The sequence below is a fragment of the Teleopsis dalmanni genome, chromosome 2, assembly GCF_002237135.1.
Source record: "Teleopsis dalmanni isolate 2A chromosome 2, ASM223713v2, whole genome shotgun sequence".
Taxonomy (NCBI): Eukaryota; Metazoa; Arthropoda; class Insecta; order Diptera; family Diopsidae; genus Teleopsis; species Teleopsis dalmanni.
Window position 1 is genome coordinate 176,020,535 of NC_051847.1, and position 18,001 is coordinate 176,038,535.

The 18,001-nt window shown below is 26.1% G+C and overlaps 1 protein-coding gene and 1 non-coding gene across 4 annotated transcripts in view; both read left to right on the top strand.

The window, feature by feature from the left end:
- Positions 1-18,001, top strand: part of LOC119681705 (transcription factor IIIB 90 kDa subunit) — a 107,608-nt gene that overhangs the window by 52,084 nt on the left and 37,523 nt on the right. Inside the window, exons 3-8 of one of the 3 annotated variants that reach the window (XR_005252529.1) lie at positions 8,836-8,985; positions 9,651-9,877; positions 10,662-11,419; positions 11,486-11,613; positions 11,679-11,902; positions 11,989-12,297. The exons of 1 other annotated variant lie outside the window; for it this stretch is intronic. Coding sequence is in view for 1 of the 2 variants with exons in the window: in XM_038094966.1 (XP_037950894.1) it covers positions 8,836-8,985; positions 9,651-9,877; positions 10,662-11,419; positions 11,486-11,613; positions 11,679-11,818 (1,403 nt within the window). In the remaining variant the exon portion in view is untranslated. Of the gene's footprint in view, positions 1-8,835; positions 8,986-9,650; positions 9,878-10,661; positions 11,420-11,485; positions 11,614-11,678; positions 12,298-18,001 lie in introns of those variants that run through there. One more of the 3 variants, XM_038094966.1, reaches the window with a different exon arrangement.
- On the top strand, positions 10,052-10,124 carry Trnak-cuu. Its single transcript has one exon. It is a non-coding gene; the product is annotated as a tRNA-Lys (tRNA).

Here is an 18,001-nt window from a genome sequence, read left to right on the forward strand (position 1 = left end):
AATTTGACTTAAATATTGATGAAAATAAAAAAATCTATTGAACCAGTTTGAATAATTGATCTCAATGTTGCATTGACCTTCAGTAATCATATAATAGCATATCATTTAAAAATTAATCTAAAATATTTTACTGGTTTTATTTATCTAAAATTTTTCTTTTATTTATTTAGCATGCAAGCTACGTTTTTATAAGCTATTTAATATTTTTTTGATTTATATGTTTGTCTTTTAAAAATAAATATTAAATATTTACACCACAATTTTTGGATTGATTTTTAGTTTTGAGATTTGAGTTTTATTTACTTTTTAAAAATAAAAGTTAAAATAGTTTTAATATTTTTTTTCAACTATTTTTAAATAACACAATTTTAAAAAATTTATTTAGTGTGGAAAAAAAATTTGTTTGTTATATTTTATATATAATTAATTAAATTTAATGATATTAAATATTAAGCTGTGATTCTGCAGTTTAAGGGTTGCAGAAGTATTTAGTTTGTGTTTAGTTTAAATAATAATAAGTTTAATATTTTTATTAATCATTGCTTAAAACTATGCGTAACATAAATTAATTTTAATAAATTAAAATTTTCTTAATTTCTATTATAATTTATTATGTTAGTAATAAACAATATGTTGTCCTTTATGTTGGAAAGCTAGTAAAGCATTTTATTACATTTTAATGTATTAGAGAGAATATAAAACTCAACATTTTTTTTTTGATCAATTCCGGAAACTTTAGTTTTAATTTGATGTTTCAACCCTATTAATATCAGACAGTAGAGATTCGAATAAATCGTTTAGAGTCAGATGATAGCAGTTTATAATGTTCGTAATTTCGCAATCTCGCTAAATATATAGTATCACCTTACCTGTCATTAGTCTTGGCTTGCCTTCAGTTATGGAGCTTCCACATTTTTATGACTATCAATATTGTATATGATCCATTTTTCCATATTTTAAAAACTTCCTCGAATTCATTCCATTTTATAAGCGTTTTGCAGATGGAAATTTGCTTCATTAAATTTTTTCCTGGGATGATATTTTACCACAAAAGCCATTCATTTAAAATAAATTATTGTCATTACAGAGAGTAACAAATATTGTTAAAAAGATATTTTTCATATAAATATATATAAGGCATAGTAATTTTTTTGTGCATCATATAAAATATATGCTATAATGTTTTATGAATAATTAGTAAAAAACTTAATATACAAATATATGTATTTTTGTTCGTCTTCTATAAAAAAAAATTTAAATTGATGTTTATAAAATAATGTAATGTTTACATATAATGTTTATATAATAAATTAAACTTTTTTTTTATTTTATAAAAAAAATTTCTCTTCAATGTTTTAACAATATTTATTAACTAATAAGGAAGCACAAATTTTAAATTAAAATATCATATTTTATAACCACTTTAATAATAAAAATTGATTTATTTTTTTACAAATATGTAAATTTATCAAACATTAATATCGTATGTATCTAACTTATTTGTATCCCCTAATTATAATTAAACTATTTCTTTTTACTTAACATATTTAACAAGATAATTTGTGTAAATTGTCCCAATATTATCTCAATATAATATAGGCGAGTTAAAATAATTGGACTATGTGATTATTAAAACACTGTTCGACTTCAAATACAGTCGAAACAGGTTGTTATACCAGACATTGAAAGGGCGGTTTCAATCTGGTCGTTATAACCGACAATCATTATAAACGGTTACAGAAATGAAAATAACAGAAAATATAGTAATGTTTCTAGAAATATGTATATTTTATAAATCATATATAATTACACATTATTATATATATTTTACATATTTTTACTAACATATTATATCTCCACTTGAAGATTTTTTTTGGTCGTTTCATTTTGAAGACATACACTCTACGTTCAAATGAGATCCCAGTTATGTTAAACTACCGAAGGTTATCATCTATTTTGTTTACTATATACTAATTTACTCACTCAACATAATCAACGATGTTATGTTTTATGTAATAGTATTTCTTTGTGGGAGGAGTGAAAGAGAAAGAGAAGAGTGAACAAATTTTTATGTTTGTGTATGGTAGAATAGTCGTAACCCGTAACTAAAATCACCATCAAAAATTTTTATTAAAATACAGTCGCAATAACCGATATGTCATTATATCAATGGCACTATAAAAGGTTGCAAATTCTGTATGTCTATATGTCAAACCTAATTGGTCTTTATATCGGTTTGGTCATTATAGCAGATGTCGTTATAAGTCATTTTTACTGTATACGTTACAAATTTCCGAAAATTTTAAATATCATTTGTATTTAATGCCATACTGCAAACAAATCACCGTACTATATTAAATTCATATTAATTATAAAGTAAACTCTATCACACTACTCACGCATGCAGTTAATGTTCATCCATTGAGTATAAATATATATAAATTTATATATTTATTATGAAGTTAACTCTATTACACTACTCATGCAAGCAGTCAATGTTCAACCATTGAGTATAAATATTTATACTTAACGGCTTAACTTAGGTCTTCTGTGTATAGTAAAAAAGACAAATATTAGTAACAACAACAAAAATTTATTTTTTAAATTATTTTAATTAATTGAATTTTTGGCTGACCATATTTATTAAAAAAAAAATAATGTTAATAAATTATATTGTTAGAGGGTGTAAGTACGATTTGGCTGATCTGATTTGAAATTGCTCTATTTTAGGGTACCAGGAACTTAGGTGCATTATGTATAATAAATTGTGTCGTACTCAATGTTAAATGCAATAAATATATATTTTAGGTATTGTCATAGTAAAAACTCTACCATAAGTGCATTTATTATAAAACTAAGTCAGTAAATATATTTTTTTAACGTGTGCATGGAAAAATATATAAACTTAAAAACAAATTTTAAAGTTAAAATATTAGTAATTAATTGTTAAAGTAAAAGTAAATAAAGAAAAAAAAAATGAAAAAAAGATCTTGAACTGCATTTAAATCTTTCGTATGTGCCATTAAGACCTTCGAACCTTTCGTCATAAATATAATCCAAAATCAAAGTAAATTGCAAACATTTACCTTAAGTATCTCAAATCGCAACTTAGATTGGCACCATTGATATTCGCTACATTCGCTTTTGAATGAGCCTTAGTTATAGTTCTCTTAAATGAATAAGGCGACCATAATTTGTTTACTAGTCCAATAGTGACTTAACAATATTCAAGCTCTAAACAATTTTTCACAAACAAAAGTTTATCTAATCTCAGTCAAAACAAACTCAAACACAAGTATCTGCATCTGCTGTCAGTTCGTGTTATATTGACAATTTTATTTGAGATACTTATGCAGTCGTAACTTGAAGTAAATGCTATATCTGTAAGTATGTTAGTTTGGATTTCACTTGTCTGTTAGTACCTACGCCTGCCTGCAACTTAGTCTGTATTCGGTGAAGTGTCACAAATGTAACAGCAAATAAAATAAGCTTAAGTGGATAGTTGACGACTTAAGTTCAGTAAGCGAAGTTTCACACACTTGACACACTTTTACTTTGCGCCTACATAGCACCCTGTAAGCAGTGACTGTATCTCAGTGAGTTTATGCATAAACTAACTCACTCACTGCGACGTGAAATGCAGATGTTAAATTAAACCCTAAATTTTGTCCTATTGCTAATTTGATCAACTCTTAAGCAGGGTTTTAAGAGCAGTACGAGTATTTATGACGTAGCAAAGTTTGCTTTTTTCCCCATTTTTCATTGCTTTGCTCCACAACTGTCTCAATCAGATGTTGCAGTATAAAAATGCTGCAAACAAACTTAAGTCTCCATTGCCATTCTGTGAATGGGAACTTGCTCTGTAATATTGTATAAAAAAATTTTTTATTAAACTTAAATGAATTGCAATTTTATTTTTTCTCCTCATTTAATAACTTTTTTGCATGCATTCTTAAGTACGTTTGTATAGCAGCGGACGGACGACCCTGCAATGCGATGAGATGACATCTCAAATGTTGCTAGCAAATGTTGCTGTTGCTGTTGCAATTGCTGTTGATGTTTGTGTATTTTAAGCTTTTTTAGTCTAATGGTATTTTAATGTTTGCAACTCAAATGCATTTTAAGAAAAACTATTTCTATTTGAAAGTATGTTTTTTTTCTATCAATATTTCCATTGCTGTGATTGGAGAGGTAGGAGATTATGTAGATATAAAGTGCCTTCAGCTAAAAATTGTAATCAAGAAATGTTATTCGAAAATTTTTTAAATAATAAATACTCGATAGAATATGCAAATTGATAATTTGTTTGATTTTATTACAAAAATGCATTTTTTATAATTTTTTTAATTCTGAGGATTTAAAATTTTTAAAGAAAAACTTAGTTTATTTTCACTTACCATATTTTTTTAAGTCTTGACTTTATTAAAAATTTATAATAAATTAAAAAATTAATAATATTTTTGTATTAGGCTACTCTGGTCAATTTTTTAGATACAAATAAAAATAAATTATTTTTTATTTTGTCATTTAAATATTTTTATTATATTATTTATATTTATTTATATTTATTTATATTTATTTATATTTATTTATATTTATTTATATTTACTTATATTTATTGATAATTATTTATATTTATTTATTATTTACTTAAATTTACTTATATTTATTGATATTTAATTATAATTATTTATATATATTTATTTATATATATATATATATATATTTATTTATTTTATTATTATTTATTATTTAAATGATAAACTAAAATAAATAAATAAAAATTTAAATAAAAAGACCATAGCAGTGTATACAAAATACTAATAGAAACATATTACTAATATAACTGGCTGGCGTTTCACTTTTTTCACCTATCTAATCCTAAAAACACAAGGAATCTAATGGTTGAAATAAATTTGTCAAATATTATTCATATTTTTTAGTTTTTTAACTAAAAATTAATTATTTAATCTAAAATGATTATTATTTTATACATTTAATTAAATTTAATAACTAAATTATTAATTATTGACCTCACAACACACCTTTAGTCCTCACCAATTCAAGCTATTAGGAATCAAAATCAGTCGAGAAGTTCGAAAATCGAGGCCGCAAAACAGTTTAATCGTCCTGTTTTCGAAGTACAAGTTACATGTTACTGGTTGAAATTATTTGTCGTGTTATCTGGCAACACTATATGAATCTATAAGATTTAATTTAACATCCAAGCTCATATTTCGCAAAATAAGAATTTCGGTTTTTATTCTTATTCAATACTGACCTATTTTTGCTCCCCTAAGTAACGTGGGATGATGTTAACACAATAACATAATTCAAGTGATTGCGAAATGTTAAATCTTCTGGTGTTTTTCTTAACATTTTCAATTTTATATAAAATTCGAAATTATTCTTATATACTGAAAAAACTCTTATTTACATTACTTGGTATATTAAAACTACACAAACGTATTGTTTTTGATAACACTTCATTTTTGAAATAATATGAATAATGTGATATAATTTAATTTAATTACTTAATTAATTACTTTAATTTAATTAATACTACTATTAATAAAAGAAAAGTGCTCATTCTTGTAAAGAGTATTTTGATAGACAGACATATATATGTTTTATTTAATATATCCAAAATATATGTGATAATAAATACGAATAATAAGTAAAATTATAATTTTTTATTAATATATATAAAATAGCTATAAATTAAAATTATAATTCTCATTTAGTTGAATTTATTATAGTTATAAATATTGTTGAATCCTGTTAGAGCCGGTACAGTTCTTAAGTTAATAAAATATCTTTTTGTTATTATTCACATCAGCTTCCAATCTCCCATAGTACACGTTGGTTATTTATAAATATTTTTGTGGTCTTGAAAGAATCTAAAGAAAAAATTATGTTTATACAGTCATCTCTAGAGCGTACATTTATGCATAAATATGTTCTAATTTTTGTAAATAAAATTATATAATTTAAATTACGAGTTTTACGTGTTTTAATAAGTAATCCATATATAATTATTTTTTTAATAAACCCTGTATCTTTATTTTTCATAGTATTATGGTTTATTAAGTACTAAGTATCTGTAAGTCGCAAAAATCATCACTTTAGGTACAGTTTTATTATAAGTTTTACCCTTATTTCTGTTAATATTTGAATGGTAGTCAGTGCTGAAGGTGGTTTTTGAAACAGATATTCTACTTAAGGTGAAGAAAGACTTTACTTTACATTGTTTGTTAATTATTTAACAATTTTAGCACTTCTGTACATCTCTTAGGCTTCTACCAACATAGGTATAGTTTACCACAATACATGATGTAAGTGGATACAAGTCAGATAAAGTAATGTCGTATGCAGAAACCACATTAAAAACATAATTAAATTCTTTTCTTTTTGAATGTATATCCAGAGATGACGAATGGTTTAAGTACATTAAAAGATTTAAGAATTTAACTCTTTTTTAAAGTGTAAACCATTATTATTAGAAAGGACAATGGTTTACCACGACTTTTGAGATTTATTCTGATAATGTAAATCAAAGATAAAAAGCATAAAAATTTAAATTGTACTTATTTCGTTGTAAAATAGTCATTTGTTATGTTAGTTAAATTAAGAGACTTTGTAATGAGTTTTTGCTTTTTCTGTACTGTAATACCACAGACAATAGTATTGAGGTGTACAACAATTGAAAGCTCAGTCAATGTGAGACTTCAATCCACTACAACCAAGAGGCCGTCCACTGCACGAAGCTCAAACGCCTGTTTTTTTGTCGTCATTTCGTCAATTATGTACACTTTTCATACATTCGTCATCGTTGTAGTTGTATCACTGCAGCTGTTTTTTTTTTTTTATAAAAACGTTCTCCCCGCAAGCTGTGAAAGAGGTTTTCGCTTATTCCGTTTAAAGCTGCTTGAACACATTTCATGTGTAATGCTGCTAGGGGATGGTAGATGCCCTTGAAGCCTCCAAGAGTAGTTCCGTTCCTCTATAAAGCGATCACAACAAAACACTACATATTCTGTGCTTTCTGCGACGCTGACAGTTTAAGCAATAGAGACTATCTGCCAGCTAAAATCGGTAAAGATATTCTAAAAAGCTTTCGTGACCGCTCAATATTTGAATCAGATTGTAGTCCACTTGTTACGAATGACTGTATAGGTCCAGCGTCCCTTAGAAGACTGCTCTCATCTTTGCTGCCCTTTTCTACATAAATATGAATGTTCGGTAGATTTTTGATTTGTCGTAGGTGTAGCCCATAAATTCGGCTTAACTCTTTTGCATGTTTGTCCACTGGTAGTTTTCCAGATTTTTGCCTGCGCTTGTTTGTCGATCGCATCAAGAAGTGTAGTGACGAAGGGAAAGATGAATTTGCCGAAATACGTGTAGATATATAAAATAAATAACGATCGAAATAAAAATTTAAAATTCTTTAAAAAACAAAACCGTGAACTTGAAATTTAGTGACATTCATATGTGTGCATACCAGCATATATAGATTATAATCTGCAATATTTAGTCCCAGTAATGAAAGACAAAAAAAAAATTTGATTTCTTATATGAAATTAGAAGAAATAATTTTAAAACATTTTCAATGTCAAAAAATTTATTTATTTATTTTGAAATAGTCACGCTGTCCATCGATTTCGTAATGCAATCCGAGAATTACACCTTTCCGATAAGCTTAGTCCATGTATGTTTATATTCGTATGTATAAACATTAACATAAAAGATTTTTAAATGAAATCTTATTAAATGTCAGTGATATCATATTGATATCATAATGATATCACTTACTCAATACATTAATACCCATAAAATTCAATAAATCTCCAACAATAAAAATGGAAATAAAATTTTATTTAATTTTTTGTTTGTTCAATGGTCACGCCCCTATTTCATTATTGTTTTTGTTTGCAACAATTTAATTTGAATTTTTATCGGTGTCTCAGCCGTGAAAACCAGTTGGTCTACATATTTTTACGATATTTGTTAATTTTATTAATTTTATGCTTACAACAAATTGCACTTGCTACACATTGTTGTTGTTGCTGTTGCAGTTGCGGTTGCTGCTGTTATTTAAACATCGATAATTTAGTGGAAAACGCATACAAACTGCACCACCGGTTGTGTTGTTGTGCAAAGTGCATTGAGTTTGGACTTGGGTTGCATTGCTCAAGATCGGGTTCAAGACTTTTTTTAACTGCTCTTTGGTATTAACTTCGCGCCAGAGGCCAAAAAACAAGCGCTTGAAGCTGCAACGCAGCAGCACCGACTGGCTATTGCCATAGTTGGATACTTGTTTCAAGGTCGAATTCTTCTTTCAACAGACAACAGCGCCAGTCTACCCATTGTTTCGATACATACTTTCCACTTTTGGGTATTATGTTTGTTTCTTTTTGCCTGATTGAGTTTTGCGTGGTAGACGTGGACGTAAACACACGCTTAAGCCTCTCATTATTTTGGATACGCCGAGGCTTATTTTTAAACGCGTTGCAGTTAAATTTAAGTTCCTTTTAAAACCGTTAACTGGTTTCTTTTCCGTGTATTTTTTTTTATTTTTTGATTTTTATAAATATTTTTCTTTTTATAGTATTTTCTGTTTAATTTTTTCCTCCACATCAACTTAATTTTTTTCTCAACCATGAAATTCGTTAATTTTCACTTCCGCTTTTATATTGACACCCAATAAATAAAAATTAATTATTTATAAATAAATGAATGAGTAAATTTGTATTTATGCTTATTGATGTGATATGCAGTGTTTCTGTTTCATTATACAAGTATTTATGTGAAACACGTTATTTCATATTTTTGCAGATCCCTGCTTGTACATTATGCGATTCGCCAATAAATTACAGTTTGGCAATAAAACTCATGAAGTCTCTATGACAGCTCTTCGCATTGTGCAGCGCATGAAAAAGGATTCATTGCATTCAGGACGTCGACCGACAGGATTGTGTGGTGCTGGTAAGTTTAAATTTTAAAGTATATTAAATAAAGTGCATTAAAAGTGAGTAAAAGGATTAATAGTCTTATATGAAGTCTATATTAAGGCACATTATTATCTCTTTAATTACTAGTGATAAAAACCAAAATAAAAATTTTAGATAATTTTATTAGTTTTTAAAAATAGGTCAATCGAAATATATACCATGAATTTTCTTACGATGAATTTTGTTACAAAAAAATTAATATATGTTACAAAAGCATTAGAATGGTAAGAGTTAAAGAGAAGTATATGGTTGAATATAATCATAGCTTGTGCAAAAGAACAAGACTTTATGTATAAAGGACCAAAAACCAGCTCCGACATAAAATAATTATATATGCAAAATACTAAAGATGTATTTATTATAAAAATGAGGGTTGATATATTTCAAAAAATTTTACATAATCTGAAACTTAGTAACTAAAAATATATATATTTCTAATTAAAAAAGATTTTCCTTGAAAAATGATTATAACTAGCAAAAACAGAGATAACATTACAACTGACTGAAACGATTCTATTAATTTATTTTAATTTAATTTTGTGCTTTTTTTCAATATATTTTTATTTTAAAATAAAATATTAAAATATATTATAGTATAAACTAAAGAGTTTTTTAAAAAATTTTTTTTTTATTCTTCAGCGTTATTAATAGCTGGACGCATGCATGAATTCAATCGTATGCCTATGGATATAGTTAAAATTGTAAAAATTCATGAATCAACTTTACGCAAAAGATTGGTGGAGTTTTCCGAAACTCCTTCCAGTTTATTGACCTTGGAAGAATTCATGTCTGTTGATTTGGAAGCCGAACAAGATCCACCATCATTCAAAGCAGCACGTAAAAAAGATCGTGATCGTATAAAAGATGTGAGTATAAACTAAAAATTTGAATATGGCAATGTTTTTACGATATAAATAAAATAAGAGAGCTATAGGTAGAGGCTACGGCTACTCTTCTAAATTGGTGTAATGAGAAAAAGAGAGTTCTCTTAATAAATCTGAATTAATTTAAATATATTTTTTGGCGACGTTCAGGTAACTGCCCGGCTAGCTCAGTCGGTAGAGCATGAGACTCTTAATCTCAGGGTCGTGGGTTCGAGCCCCACGTTGGGCGAAAGTTTTTTTTGTTTCTAAATTTTTTTATACTTGTTTTTAATAAATAAATTCATATTTTTGAAATTAAACTTGAGATATAAAATAAATTAATTATTAAAAATAGCAGCCATTAAAATTATTTAATTATTTATATTTTTTATTAAAAAATAATTATAAAAAAAATGATTGTGTTATGGTTTTATTATATATAAAATATAAAAAGTCCGATAATTCCATTTTGTTTTCCTATAATTCCATAACAATCTGATTTTACAAAATTATAATATATATGTAATGAAATCATTTAATTTTTTTTTTTGTATATTTGATAACATAAAATCGTTAAAATAATTTGAATAAAATAATTTGACCCATATTTATATGGACTGGACATTGAAAGCTAGCCACATTATTGATAACAATATAATATGAATGGATCTGAAGCTTAAATTTTTTATTAAATTTTATAATTTATTTTATTTTTATTTTATTAATTTACAATATAACCTCTTTATTTATAAATAAAACTGAAAATTTTTTTCGTAACTTATTTTAGATTGGAGAAATGGAATTAACGCAGCTGCAGCGAGAAATCGATGATTACTTAGAGAAAGAAATGAAGAAGACCCATAAAGCAGCCGTAAAATGTTTCCCTGGTTTAAATGCTTTCGATCAAAAGGAAGAACTGGATGCAGAAAAATTTATAACTCAATCAAACAGGGATGCTATATCACAATTTATGAAAGTAGAAGGATATTCTGATGCTACAATAAAAGCGGAAAATATTAAATTTGAAAATCTGAAACCCGATATTGAGCAAATGATAACTTTGACTCCAGAAGATTTGATGGAAATTGCAAATAGTAAACAAGTTGAAGAACAGCCGGATGACTTAACTTATCTTGATGATGATGAAGAAATTGATGGTTATATATTAAGTAATGATGAAGTTACGTATAAAACGGCAGTCTGGAATTCTATAAACTCTGGCTACCTAAAGGAGTTAGAAGAGAAAGAGGAAAGATTAGCTAAAGAGCGGGAAGAGGGTAAGCCAGAGAAGAAAAAGCGTAAACCACGAAAAAAATGTATAGGTCCATCGTCTAGTGCCTCTGAAGCTATAGAAAAAATGTTACAAGAAAAGAAAATTTCAAATAAAATTAATTATGATATATTAAGATCATTGACCGAAGCTGGTTGTATACTTAAAAATGATGCTAATAGTGCTGAACCTAGTACATCACATGAAACTCAGTCAGCAGATGTGAAGGATATCAAATTTCTTGATGAACCAAGCACTAGCCAACAAAAATATAAGTAAAAATATTAGTTTTATATGATTTTGAATTTTTTTTTAAATAAATAAATATCTATATTGATTAGTCGAGGTCGTCCAGCTTATACTAGTATTGGTGGCCCCAAAGCTAAAATGTCTAAACTAGAAATTGGATTGCCAGTTGTTGAGTCAGCACCAACTTTAGCTAAACATGAGCCCGTTGTGGTTGAAAATGGTACTATTCTTCTTAATTATTTTTGTCTATAATATTAACAATAATTTGTTTCTTTGTTTTAATAGATGATATAGAAGACGATGGAGAGCTTTATGGTGAACATGATAATGAGGTAGATACAGAACGCGAATATTCATCATTAAAAGATATGCTTAACCAGGGTGAAGATGATGATTACTGTGGCTATGAGGAGGATAATTATTAATAAAATTATTATTATCAAGATTAATATTACATACAGTAGAACTCCGCTAATACGGATCGATAGAGTGGCGGTCAATTCAGATTAGTAAGACATTTGGATTGCTGGATTCATATTAATAATCCAGGAAGAGTATTTTATTTGTTCATAAATTTATTTTAACAAAACTGTAGGAAAATTGAACAATAATCTACTGCTCATTAAATTAATCTATAGATTGAATGGCAGATTAACCGAATAGAGTGTATAAACGAAGCGAATAGGAGTATAAAATTTATATTGCCTAGAAAAATGATAAATATCACATGGGATCCTGACTACAAGGTACACAATACATTTTTGCATTTTCTAATTTTGTCAGGATTATAAGGGATATCAAAATACTTGAGATTCAGAATAGCGAAGAACTACTGTATACGTATATTAACTACGTATTATAATACGTAACTTTCTAGTATATATATGTCATTTAGAACTTTCTTTGGCAACTTATATAATTATTATTAAAATTATTATTATAATTCTTATTATAATTCTTATTATAATTATTATTATAGTTATTATTAAAATTATTATTATAATTCTTATCATTATAATTATTATTATTATTATTGTAATAATTTATTATTATTATTTTATTATTATAATTATTATTATAGTTATTATTATAATTATTATTATAATTATTATTATAATTATTATAATTATTATTATAGTTATTATTATAATTTTTCTTATGATTATTAATTATTATTATGATTATTATGATTATTATAATTATTATAATTATTATAATTATTATAATTATTATTATTATAATTATTATAATTATAATAATTATTATTATTATGATTATTACAATTATTATTATTACAATTATTATAATTATGATTATAATTATTATTATTATGATTACTTCTATAATTATTATGATTATTATGTATATTACTGTTATTAATATTATTATAATTATTACTATTATAATTATTATTATTATAAATATTATAATTATGAATTTTATAATTATTATTATATATATTACAACAGTGATTTTTTATATAATTATTATTCTAACCATTATTATAATTATTACTTATTATTATTTTATTACTTATTACTTATTTTTATTTTTTATTATAAAAATAATGATCATTTTTTTAAGTTTTTATAATTATTTTTATTATAATTAATTATTTCTATTATAATAATTGTCATTATATAATTGTTTTTATAATAATTTTTACTGTTATATTTATTATTATAAAAATTATTATGATGGCATTTATTATTATAATTTTTATTATAATTAGTTAATTAGTAATTTTTTAATTAGTTTAATTAGTAATTTTCATTGAAATTATTATCATTACTACTGTAAAAATTATTAGTATACTAATTTTTATTATAATTATTATAATAATTTTTATTATAATTATTATAACTACAAATTATTTTTTTTGCTTAGACTGACACAGCGGCTTTGGATATATTTAAAATTTTTATAATCTTTATTAGAATAATTAATATAATTGTTCTTACAATTTTTATTATAAATTTTATTATTTATTATTATTGAATTTTTTTTTATTAATTAATCTTATAGTTATTATTTCAAATAGAAATAAATAAATACTTATTTAATATCTCAATATTATTTTTATCTTAAATGTTTGTTTATACATTATATATATGATTAATATATAAGTATTTAGTCCTTAAATATCTTTTTCATATAAAAAAAAATATATACGATCAATATTCACTTAGTTGTAGTATTTATATTTATAAAAGATTAATTGAAATATTAGAAAGCATTTAATGAACAAAATTTTTTTTAATTTGATTACATATATTTCTAAAAATGCATATACTTAAATTATTTATATTTTAACGTTTAAGTTAAATTTATAATGAACTTATCATGTAAATGAACTAATGATATTTTAAACTTTGTTGAAATATTAATTATATGTTGTACTGGTACAATATGCGCATTAATAAAAATAGAAATTTGCTTAAAATTTGCTTTGTAAAATGTTCTTACAAACTTATTAAAATAAAAAATTAAGTTAAATTGGTATTTTAAATTTTACCATATATATTAACCATAATAAGACTAGCATAAAAGATGTAAGAGAGGATGGTGAGGGATTTAAGTAGGTTGCGCTTTGTGGCCTTATTCAGTGCTGTGAATTAACATTCAAACTTTTTAGAGGAGTTTATTTATATCTTCATTTAAATTTCGTTACTGCATTCTTATATTCTATATTTGTGGAAATTTTCGTATACTTTGAAAATTAAAATTTTTGCAGGGTCATCTAACAAATATATGTAATTAATTGATATTTGTCTAAAAAGAGGTTATAATTATTAATATATATGTGCATTGGGCGTTATGGTACTTGTATAAAAGTATAGTTTATATATGAAAAGTATTGCAGCTTTAGCAAAAGACAAAGTCAACTTTCTTATCATATTATTATGACAAACAGATATATTTGATCGATATCCGACAAAAAATAGTTTATAGGTATTAATATATATGTATATTGGATGCTACTTTATGCAATGAATACCAAAATACACCTGCATAAAATTTAGTATTTGTTTAAAGTGTATTTGTATAAAGAGTATTGTAGAGTCAACTTCTCATCGGGTTTTGATGATAAACAGATATGTCAAAAATGAGACTTTTGGTATTACTATATATGGACGTACATTGGATGTTACGCTATCAACGGTTAAGCAGATATATCTGAATAAAAATCTAATATATGTACGAAAGGTGTTAAAACTTTGACAAGTGTATGTTGTTTTTTGACGTATATCAAATTATTTAAGTAAAAAAATAATTGCTGATATTTTTTTTTGTATATTTCCATTTCAGTTTATGAAATAAAAATTTTTGGGGTCAAAAATCTGCATGTTTTTAAGCAAACAATTCCTTTAAGATAAATAGACGTTGAAGTTCTTTGACTACAAACAAGTACTTTTTTTATTTTTTACACTTTCAATCATTTTGCGGTTAGTTTTATATTTTAAGGATACGTCTGTGAGTGATATTTTCCATCAAACGTTCTTAAATTTTAAATTGCATTTTGTGGTTCTTGTTTAAATCATTTTCTAATATGACATTTTTTTTTATTTATTTATTTTTTTAAAGTATAAAATTAAATTCAATATAAAAAACTTGATTTATTAAAAATGGTTTATTAAAATTTGATTTAATTTCAATAAACTGTTAAAAGAAATATTTTCTTTAAAAATTTTTATTTGTTAAATAATTTTTATTGTGTGTGTATAAATTAATGAGAAATACATTATTTATACGAGAGAAAACCATTAAAATCTGTGCCCAATTCCAATCACCCAAGTACAAGGTATTAACTTAAGTACGGATGGAATTGCACGAAGTATTGAGTATGAAAATAAATTGAATGGAAAGAATACTGTGCATTGCATTAACAAGCCAATGCAAGTGCAATAACAAAAAGGACGAGAGATGCACATTTTTCCTAGAAGGCAATGCCATGCTTGCATATGATTCAATGGCGGCATGGCATGTGTTGCTTGGGGCAACCACAGATACGATAGGTTCTTTGAAGTCGATTGTCATATAAATAATATAAATTTAAATTGGTGAATTATGCACGAAGAGTTATGAATTTCTCAATAAGCCAATATGCAATAAACTCGAAGTGCAATAAAATCAAACTATAATAATACAATAATAATAACAATAAAAATAAAAACAGGAATAAATGTAGTAAGTTATTTTCCTTTAAAGTCTTCTGATGTTAAATTAATTTATATAGAAAATTATTTAAAGCAATAAAAATTTATTTTTAAGATGATTTTTACTTATATTTAAAATAATTTGATAAATTATCTTCACAAATATTGATTCAGTACATTCTCAACTCATGAATAAATGCTGCAGCACATCCTTATTCCCCAACATTTACATATTAAGCACACTTCTATGTTTTCCCCCCGAGCTGTGCGGCTATACGGCTATACGGCTATACGGCTGTATGGCTTCACGGCAGTAGGGCTATACGAATGTATTCGTATTCGTATTTGTAGCTGTAGCTGTAGTTGTTGTTTGTGTATTCAATCAACTTGACCATGAGACCCCAAAAAATATACATATGTGTAAAGTTCTGAACCTTTTTGGTTTAAACATTTCCTTTTGAATTCAAATTGGAATTCGGTTTTGCATAGGTTTGTGTTTGTAAAGTCCTTCGCTTGAGTACAGAATTTTTGGTACGTTTTTTCGTAGGAGTTTTTTTTTTGTGTACGACTCGAATAAATTGAAATAAACTTTCGTTTAAAATTCGATTTCTGACAGCTTTTTTAAATTCGGTTTTCTTTATAATTTTTTCTCTACTGTTCTGTCATTCAGTTTTTTTTGGGTTAGATACGTGCCTTGCCGTGTAGTTCATCCTAACTTGGCAGTTTTATTACGGAGGCATCTTGAGTGCTAAAGTTTATATCAAATTTTCTTCAAATTATTTTAAAGGATTTTTTTTTATTTCTTTTTATTTTCATAAGTTCAAAATTTATGTTTTTTGGTACGAGGATCTTGATTTGAAATTTTGCTTTTTTTTCCTTGAAAAGTTCAAAGATGATCTGATATGTTTATGAAATTTGATTCCTAGTATGTGAGTTGAATATAAGTAATTAGGTTGTTTGAAAAGAAGTAAGAAAAAAATAGGAATAATTGAATTGACTCAAATTATATTTTTGAAAAACATTGATTTGAAATTAATAGAAAGTTACATATTTATATATTAATATATAAATATCAATTAATTGATATAAGCAAATCATATTTTGGTAAGTAAAAAAATCACTCGTACGTATGTTAAATTTATTGTTGTTAACATTTAATAAATATATATGTATATATTTTTTTTTTTGTGCGGAAAGTAGGTTTAAAAATACCTAAGGCATCGTCACTACGCCCAGTTTGTACAGACTAAAAACCAATTCCCCTCGTGTGCCAGACCGTTTCTACCTTGCAACTTAATAGGGAATACTTCAGGGTAGAGCACCTGTGTTCTTCATCATATATCTTCATAATATAGATGGTAATAATATTGTACAATATAGAAGCAAGTAATATCCAACTTTACTTTATCGGAAATACTTCCGGATAGGGTCCCTGTGTTGGTTATCTATTAAAAAATTGTTTTTTCTTCATTAGTCTACGTCCAGGCCTCACTTAGGTTTATTTGTTTGTGTATACATTGTGACCGAAAGGTTTTCGGAAATTCTCATTTAAAATTCGCGCGCTGTATATTTTCGATATTTTAAGTTTATGTAGTTTGGCAGCACTGTCCTTAATTACTATGCCAAAAATGAGCGCGATCTGTCAGACAGTTCGTTTACGGCAGCTGTTGAAACCAGTTCACCTCAGTAGTGCGTTGCGAAAAAAACAATGGAAAAAAATATTGAACAAAGAGTTTGCATCAAATTTTGTTTTTCGAACGAAATTTCGTGTGCAGAATCGTTGCGAATGCTACAAAAGGCTTATGGGGAATCAGTTTTATCGAAAACTCAAGTTTATGAGTGGTACAAAGCCTTTCAGGACTGTCGTACGACCGTCGAAGACATGCCGCGTTCTGGACGACCTTCGACCTCTACCACCGACGAAAACATTGAAAAGGCAAAGGAAATCGTGTTCAAAAATCCTCATGTGAGTGTTAGAGAGATAGCACGAGAGCTAGGCATCGGTCGTGAGATGGCTCGTTTGATTTTGGTGGACAATTTGTGTATGCGACGTGTCAACGCCCGGCTTGTTCCGATTCACCTCAATTTGTTCAACATTATCAACGATTTTAAGGCCAAACATTCAATAAATACCATCGAACAGCCACCGTATTCACCTGATCTTGCACCGTGTGACTTTTTCCTGTTTCCCAAACTCAAATTACCACTCAGAGGAACGCGTTTTGAATCCATAGAAGACGTAAAACAGAATTCGCAGAGGGAACTCAAAGCCATACCGGAAAGCGCCTATAAAAAATGTTTTGATGATTGGAAGAAACGTTGGCATTTGTGTATTGCTTCTAATGGAGCATATTTTGAAGGAGATAAAATAAATATTGATGAAGATTAAGAATTTTGCGTTTTATTTAAAATTTCCCGAAAACTTTTCGGTCACAATGTATATATTATATA